Here is an 8,916-nt window from a genome sequence, read left to right on the forward strand (position 1 = left end):
TAAAAGTTGTTTAAATAGTAAACTAGTAACCTAGGTTTACAGAAAATTAGTAAACTAAGATAATTGGTGCAGAGATCCACTTCTGGGGCCCACTTGGTGTGTGCTGGGGCTGAGACTAAAGCTTTCCACGTGTAGAGGCCTTTCTTGGCGTCAAACTTCAGGTTATAACGTGTTTTGGGCGTTCAACTCCGGATCATGACGTTTTTCTGGCGTTTAACTCCAGACAGCAGCATGAACTTGGCGTTTAACGCCAAGTTACGTCGTCTATCCTTGCGCAAAGTATGGACTATTATATATTGCTGGAAAGCCCTGGATGTCTACTTTCCAACGCCGTTAAGAGCGCGCCAATTGGACTCCTGTAGCTCCAGAAAATCCATTTCGAGTGCAGGGAGGTCAGGATCCAACAGCATCAGCAGTCCTTTTTCAGCCTAAGTCAGATTTTTGCTCAGCTCCCTCAATTTCAGCCAGAAAATACCTGAAATCACAGAAAAACACACAAACTCATAGTAAAGTCCAGAAATATGATTTTTGCCTAAAAACTAACTGAAACATGCTAAAATCTACATGAAATTACCCCAAAAAGCGTACAAAATATCCGCTCATCACACCGCACCTGACCAGTAAAAGCATAGCATACGGCAGACAACATGATTACATACCATCAGATTAAATTCAATATATTATATTTAAAATGTTTAAACATGATCTGGATCTCAGAAGTGTTAATCTTTCTAACTACCTATCCTAAACATCGTAGTTTCTAACCATTGAGATTAAGGTTCTCGCACCATAAACATGACAAAACCTTGTTGATCTTAGAATCTATATCAATTATGTGAACTTACTTATTTAAAAAAATGCGACTAGCCATAAGAACAAGTCCGAATAATCCCATCAAAGCAAGAAGCTCGATATATTACTTACTAGAGAGCAAAACAGAGAGAAAAAGAAAGAGAAAGGGGGGATGCATACTCCTTTATTGAAAGCAGCAACGAAGAGGTCGGTGGCAAGGCCAAGGAAGCACAATGAGAAGCAAAGCCCATTCTGGAGGTGCACTGTCGGTAAGGACATCTTCATCTCCATGAAGATCCAAATGAGAGTGGTGATTATGAAGATTGTGGTGATATGGTAATTATTATTATTATTATTATTATTATTATTATTATTATTATTATTATTAAATTACTGAATTCTACGTCTTATTATCAAAAAACAGAAATTCAACTAATTTTAATTCAGTCTGATTGAAATCCAATAATAAAGGTTAGAATTTTCTGATAAATATCTTTTCCTTTGACAAAATTCACAATTAAGTGTATGGTACTATGACTCTTCTATGTGGGCAAAACATGATGTTCTGGCTATGCTGTCTCCAACATGGAGAAGCTCCTTGGAAGATGCTTTTCTTTGGATTGGTGGTTGGAGACCAACCATGGCTTTTCACCTTCTATATTCCAAGGCTGGGTTGCAATTTGAGGCCAAGTTGGATGAACTCCTTCAGAGTCTAAGAACATCTGATTTGGATGATCTATTAGCAACTCAGCTAGCTCAAATTGATGAGATTCAGAAGAGGACAATCACAGAGGAGAGAAAAATCACAGATATGATGGCAACACATCAAGAAATAGTGGCAGATGCATCAATGGTGGAACTTTCTCATGCTGTTTCTTAGATGTTAAGGGCCAATGAAACTGACAAGGGTTGAAAGAAAGAGGTAGATGAGATGGTTGATTTAGCTTTGATGCCAAAGGAGGAAGGATTGGAGGAGATTTTGCAAAGAGCTGATGGTTTAAGGCTTAGAACACTTCAAGGTATTGTTAATATTCTGAGGCCAAAACAGTGCATTCACTTCTAGATTGCAGCTGCAGAACTACACCTCAGGCTGCATAAGTGGGGCAAGAAGAGGGATACAAGCAGAAGGGTCAATGAAGGCACTTATAGTGATGAGGGTACAACCCATGATTTGTCAACTTCAAGATAACACTAACAATTGCAACTTTGGAACCATTCAGAATCAAGGATTCTACCTTGGATTTTTATCTTGTTTTATTTAAGACACATTTAATTAGGATAGCATGAAAGCAAACTAAATTTTTTCTATTGTTGTTGTCTGCAATAAACCCAGCAAAGGGTCTTATTGATTTATGCATCAATTTGAGTTAGACCTCTGCTTAAATATCATGTGATCAATTGCAATATTTCACATTGGCAAAATGTTAAATGAATTCAGGTTTCTGAAATAGACCAAGGCATACTTATGAACATAATAATAGTGCAAAGTACATCTAACTAGCCATTAAACATATTACAAGCACAATGAAGTATTTCCATAATCCATCTTAAGAACAATGCCGTTTGAAATAAGATCATTATCTTAGTAATAGACTTTTGAGCACTCAAGCAACCCACAGCATCTTTCACCTCTGCAGTAACACCAAAGATTGGATGCAGTTAAAATATATGGACAATTTTGGTATGTAATAATTCAATATTTGAAAGAAACAGAAAAATTGATTCAAAACTTATTAAAGTAAAATTGAACCTTTTTTATCTAACTTGCGATTGGACTTTGATTTTGCCCTGCAAAAGCGAGAGAAGAACATAAATAAATGCAAACTCCGGCTCAAGTTGCAAAGTAGATTTTAAACTTTGGAAACTAGGAAAACAGGGAAGGAGGGGAAGATATTAACTTTTCCCCTGGCCACGGACAGAGAAGCATGCGAGGATGGGGATGACGTGCCGAGCTACCTGGGTTCCGGATAGAGGGAAGAGGAAGAAGCGGAATCGCTGAGCCTAGGGACACGGCAGCAAAGAAACTAGGGCTAACGTTTTGACGTTTTGGTTTGGGATTTTCACTGGTTTGCTTCAGAGGGGGCATGATTAGGGGAATTGGAGAAAATGAAGTTCTTTTTATGTTTTGCTTTGCTTCAGGAGGCACGAATAATTAGGGGAATTGAAGAAGATGAAGAATGATTGGTTTTTTTTATATATGTTTTTGTTTTGTTATTTAAATTAATTGAAACTATAAAATTAAGATTAATTGATGTCTATTTTAATAATTTTCATCTAAAAATGATTTTGAATAGTGTAATTCAAACAATATTTATTTTACTATAATCCATTTTGATATAAAGATGGCCAAACATAAATCACTTCATTACAAACTCACTTTTCATTAAAATCAAGTTTGCAAAATCAATTTTATATAAACTGGTATCCAAACACACACGGAGTATCTTTGAAGGATTAACCAAATAAGAACATAAAACAAAATGTACTCTCTAAAATAACAGTTTTGTTACAAATCGTGTCAATATACATCACACTAAAGAAAGAGAAAATTCTTCAGAATAGTTTTGATGAGTTGTGCTTAAATCTTAAGAGTGCTTATTCCCAGCCAGTGAGGGCAACACCTCCGGGTGCAGGAACGGAAGCCTGTGGAGCTGGAACTGGCTCCCAATCACCTGCAGTTGCGGATACAAAAGAACTTAGGTCAAATATATTGCCATCACAGTTTCTGACTGAACTATGGTAAGGCGTACCGATTTTCTTGCATATTGAGGGAGAACGATTCAACACAACAACAATCCAGAATTATTTGACTAGAACATATTAGAAGCAAATGCGACAATTATGTTGCATCAAATTTAACAGACTAATGGGAGAACAAATACACATACTTGATAGACAGAAAATTTCAATAGATAAAATTGAACTTAAATCACGCATGTGACTAACAGATCCAGAGTAGAAATAATTATTCTTACCGGCGTCTGGGGCCTAGTTAGTAGGTGCAGCTGTAATAGGTTGTTGAGGAACTAGTTCAGTCCAGGATTGTTCAGCTGTAACAGCCCCCCATTCTCCATCAGCTGCTGGAAAGCCGGCAATGCCAGCAGCACCAAAATCTTGAATGGCATATTCTGGGGCAGATGGTAATTCCTCCTCCTCTTGTTGCTTGGCCTCTTTAGGTTCTCTATAGAAGAATAAATCCACCTACACATGAAAAGTCGACTTAATTTAGCTAAAGTTCAAAGAAAACAACATAATAAGACTACTATCTTTTGATAAAATATGAAATTTTTTAGGTAATTCAGATGAATAAATAGTTTGGGGTTCAAATTATGCAGATGTTCTAAACCAATTTTTGCTACACGCTTGTCCTAAACACCTTTTAGATTGTTTAGGACAGGTGTGTAACAAAATTGGTTTAGAACATCTGTATAATTTTGAACCCCAAACTATTTTATCATGTGAATTACCCAAATTTTTTACACCTGTATGTACTGCAAGAAAGATTGTTCTAAAAAAGTGCATACCAGATGAGACATTTGCAATGCAAACATTGGAAAACACACAATAAATCTAAAAGAGCTACAAAATAATAATAGTTCAACCCGTTAAGAGCAAAATTAGTTTACCATCACATCCCACTTAAGCCCTGGACGAATAGTACCCCTCATCTGCAGAACCATCCTTGCTAATTACCAAAATAGACAACCAATACTGTGCTTCCCCTTGTTATTGGCAAGAATGCCAACATCAACATAGCGCATCGGAGAATCAGTGTCGCAGAAGGCAATTGTCGGAATATTTCCAAGAGCACCTTTCTTAATGGGCTGCACATATTTTAAAAAATAAAAAAATAGAAAAGCAAACTCAAAATGAGATAAACTAATAACAGAATTTCAAACTCCCATAAAAACATATTGACAGTTAATTGTGAAACAACATACACCACTACACTCAACACAAGTGAAAAAAATAAGTTTCAAACATCTAAAAAAAGTGGCACCTGATGATCAGTCCTTGGATCAGTAAGAATGAGTAGGCGAGGCTCGTTATAGGATGTCTGCATCTGATTAGTGAATGTTCCAGGAGTGTGCCTTCCAGCAATTGCATTCGCACCCGTGTATTGGGCAAACTTCAAGACTGCCCTCTGACCATATGGCCTAGCAGACTGAACAATGATGTCCTGAGGGTTCTCGATGGCAACAATAATCCTAGCAGCAAGTTGGAGCTTCTCCCATGTCTTGCCAAGGTTAATTATGTAAATACCTGGGGACAAGGAATACGAAAAATCAACCAAGCCATAAAAATATTTTCCTACTGCAAAGGGAAGCATCAGAAAGATTAAAGGCGTGTATATGTTTCATAAATTTTGGGACAGAAGTTGCTTTTTCATCAGAAACTCATTGGTAAAATTATGATAATAAGCTGTTTTGAAAACAATGTGATAATGCAAGTACACATATTCATGTCAAAATCTTTATTAATAATTAAATTGACCCTTTCAATCAGTAGCACAAACCAAATCGAGAATAATTGACAAACACTAGTCTATAACAAACTAATAAAAATGTCTCCCAAAAAAAGAACCCTACACACGAAAAAATAAATAGAAGAAAAAATGCTAAACCCATTGAAGAGCAAGGAGTATCTGGACCCCAAAGAAACTACACAAATATGTGTTCTTCATTAGATTTCAAGAACTAAACTAGTCGTATAACTCTAAAGAAAATATCAGAAGAAGCGTGGGTTACCATCATTGCGGCGCTTGAAAACGTAGCGTTCCATCTAGAAGTCGCAGTTTTTGGTTCCAAGATGAACCTCAGCTGCGAGCATCATTTGGATGTCTTGCTCCTTTTGCGAGAGCTGGCGCGACACTGCAGCGGTTGTGGCGGCGGAAGTGGCCATCGTTGGGGAGGAGAGTTGGTCTCTTGAGAGATTTGTAGTAGCAGCTGCAGTTATAAGAAGAAGGTTTCACGACTTAGGGTTTTTTTAAAAGGGCTGTTTTTCTCACAAAGGCTTTTATGGCCGGTTGAAGTTACTCTAAATATATAACAGAGTTTATTTTTTGGACTCTACTTCAATCTTAGACTCAATAAAATCTAAATAATTTTGTGCCCCAATTATATCAGGTTTAAATTAGGTTAAAATTGGGTCTTTAAAACTTTGACAACAATTTATAAAAAAATTTATTTATGATACACTTATTTATAAAAAAGAAATTTATTATTAAAAAGTTGATATTCATATTTGAATTTAAATTTATGCATAAATTCTAATTTGATGCTTTTTTTATTTATTTTCTAATTCAACAAGTGATTAAAAATAAAACAATAAGCTTATAATTATTATAACATAATATTAAAATTAATTTAAAACATATATATCTTTTTTAGTTCCCTTAGGATACACATGGATCGAGTGAAGCCGAGTTCGCCTTGACTCGCACCTAGTCTGAAATAATGACCGGGTTTATTTTTGAGACCCTTATTCGATTTTAAACCCAGTAAAATCACACCAAATTAGCTCCTAAAATATTCGAGATCGAATCAAGTCTTTGGACTAGACCGGACTATGTGCATCGCTATTTCTCACAATCAATCAGTTGAGATTTGAAAAGTATAAATGTTATTCCAAAATGATTAAAAATCTTAAAGAGAATAAAACCACTAAAATTACTTGAAATTATCAAATATTTTAAACAAAATTACCTTTGAAATTTGTTAATGATAAAGTTATTTTTAATTATTCTAAAATATGATAAAAATAATAAAATATAAAATGCTATTTTTTATAAGTGACAAATAATATTTATATTTGATAAGTTACTTGTATATTTAATTTGAAATTTTGTGAGAATATGAAAGTTTTGAACTTTTCTGGAGAGTTGGAGCTTGGGAACAGTACAAAGTGGAGTAGTAAAAGTAGAGTAGAGAGAGAAGGAAAGACATTCAATAAGGTAGGATTAGGGTTTTCAATAAGTGAAATTACTAAAAAGCTCTTAGCTCATAAATTTACTAGTCCAGAATACATTGTTACTTCAAACTAAATTTTACTCAAGTTACAAATACATTCAGCATAGAGACCAGTGACCCACCATAACCCCCAAATGTGAGCCCAAACCTAGATTCAAGTACATATCTAGTACAAAGTTCACGACGAATATGAAAAAACTATTGGAGTAAACTGATGACAAAGGTAGTCAACTAATAAAATTAGGAAGCATTAAACCAATTAATTACTGCATTGCTACATAGATTAAAATTTAAAAAGGCATCAAAGCATGCTTCAGTAAAAATTCCTTCCATTCTAAAAAATATACAGTGCCAGTGATCATTGCCAAAGTTGATTAACAGACAAAAATGTTATGCTGAAATATGTTCACCCCACAACTTTTAGTTATACACAGTCTTAGTAAAATGGATGGTTCACGATCTTATCTCCGACCTTTTTTCAGTAGATCTTTTCACCTCTGCCTCTCGCCGTTTTTGCTGCCTGCCCAACAAAAACACCGTCACTGTATCAATCGCATGTTGTCATCTCTTGTTAGTTTTGTGGATCTCTCTCGTTAGCTTTCATATGTCATCTATTCTAGTCCCACCTCCTCTCTCCTCTATATGATTGAACAAATGCCAAACTGGAATCAAGATACATAAATACAACGCATAAAATTCAAGGTTGTTTATGTACTTACACAAATAGCATGTACCCACTGCCAGCATTAACAGCAGATAGAATTGCTGCATGAGCCCCAACAGTAGATACAGAATCCTGCCCCACAGAGGGCAGAGGATTTTTTCGATCACCATCCACCTGGAACAAAATCATTCACTAAAAATTTGTTAGCACAATGAGCCAATTAAGAATGTCCCTGAAGTTGCAGTTGCAAAGTTTAGATGAACACCTTATCCCATTTTGATTTTTTGTTCTGTCTACCATCCCGATTAATAGAGTCAGCTATAGGTGGCACCAAACCACTTGCAGCCACAGCAGAACCACCTGTGCAAAAACAATATCATAAAAGCACTATAAGATAACATCATAAATATATGAAAAATGACACCTAAGAAAAAGCTTCACTATTGCACAAAACATCTAGGAGGTTTCTGGACCTGCAACAGGCAAGCTGATTCTGGGAGCACCTGCTGCTACGATTCCCGGTTGTGTTCCCCCAGCGATAAATTCCATCTTCTGTGCTTTCTTCTTCTCATGTTCTTTCCTTTCACTTTCACGCCTCATATCAGCCTCTGTTTGTTCATTTAAGGCACCAAGAAACAAATAGAAGTTAAAAAATAGAAAAACCAGTATTTGCTGCAAAATCAAGAGAAATAAAATAGATGAGATTGGAAAAATATTAAAAACAGATGCTCAGAGAGGGAAGCCAAAATATAGACATGCCAAGAACTAAAGCCTAAACCTAGCAAATATTCAGTTTGCCAAGTCAAGACCAAGAAAAATTGACAACCAAAAAAATAATAGAGAAATCTAGAAGGCCTCATTTTCTTGAAGGTAACATTACATAATCTGATAAAATTATACTTCATCAAGAGTATAATAATTACTATAAAAGGTAGTGCTGCATTGCAGCCCAAAAGATAACCTCTAATGTATTTGTAGTGCAAGCAAAACACATTCTGACAGTTAAAAAAGGATTTTAACATCATTAAATACTTTAAACACACTGCCAGCTTGGAATAAACAACCTATTATGGCCTAACACACAAGCCGTCATAACCAACAAATGTAGACAGACATCTACAGACCAAGGTAACCAATAGCAGCAAAATGAGCAGATGCGCCAAGGTTTTTAGTAGTGCAGATTTATAGTATTGATAACAAGTAGTTGAGTTTTAAGAACTAATGTGTATCAGAGATTATTTACAGGGTATCTACAATCTTGGGTACAGTGCCACTCTATGATCTGCTATACCATCATAGCATCTTTGCGGTTTGTTCACCCAGCTGCACCATGCCACTATCAAAGCTTAACTACTATGGTCCAGACAGTAAAATAGTATGCATGATAAATTTAACAAAATCATGGAAAAGAGAAAAATGTAGACTAACATGGCAAATAACAGTCAGGAAATAAGGAGAGAAGCAGCAGTTACTGACCAATTTCATCAAAGA

At 35.6% G+C, this 8,916-nt stretch overlaps 2 protein-coding genes and 1 pseudogene across 6 annotated transcripts in view; 1 reads left to right on the forward strand and 2 right to left on the reverse strand.

Annotated features, from left to right (window-relative positions):
* Positions 1-8,916, forward strand: part of LOC107472104 (40S ribosomal protein SA-like) — an 81,782-nt gene that overhangs the window by 29,381 nt on the left and 43,485 nt on the right. The gene's annotated exons all lie outside the window — the stretch shown is intronic.
* On the reverse strand, positions 3,781-5,756 carry LOC107473801 (40S ribosomal protein SA-like; annotated as a pseudogene).
* Positions 6,813-8,909, reverse strand: LOC107473773 (uncharacterized). Of its 5 annotated transcripts, XM_052258017.1 has the most exons (5): positions 8,902-8,909; positions 7,899-8,033; positions 7,691-7,785; positions 7,481-7,599; positions 6,813-7,281 (listed from the first exon to the last, which is right to left on the reverse strand). In XM_052258017.1, the coding sequence occupies exons 2-5, from the start codon at positions 8,023-8,025 to the stop codon at positions 7,215-7,217; spliced, it is 408 nt and encodes a 135-aa protein (XP_052113977.1). In that variant the 5' UTR covers positions 8,026-8,033; positions 8,902-8,909; the 3' UTR covers positions 6,813-7,214. The 5 variants fall into 5 exon arrangements, 4 of the variants coding, with proteins under 4 accessions (XP_052113977.1, XP_052113978.1, XP_052113979.1 ...); XR_008006206.1 differs by lacking the exon at positions 8,902-8,909 and having other exon boundaries at positions 6,813-7,399; positions 7,481-7,617; positions 7,899-7,952; XM_052258018.1 differs by lacking the exon at positions 8,902-8,909 and having other exon boundaries at positions 6,813-7,423; positions 7,899-8,867.

This window comes from Arachis duranensis, chromosome 2 (genome assembly GCF_000817695.3).
Source record: "Arachis duranensis cultivar V14167 chromosome 2, aradu.V14167.gnm2.J7QH, whole genome shotgun sequence".
In the NCBI taxonomy this organism is placed as follows: Eukaryota; Viridiplantae; Streptophyta; class Magnoliopsida; order Fabales; family Fabaceae; genus Arachis; species Arachis duranensis.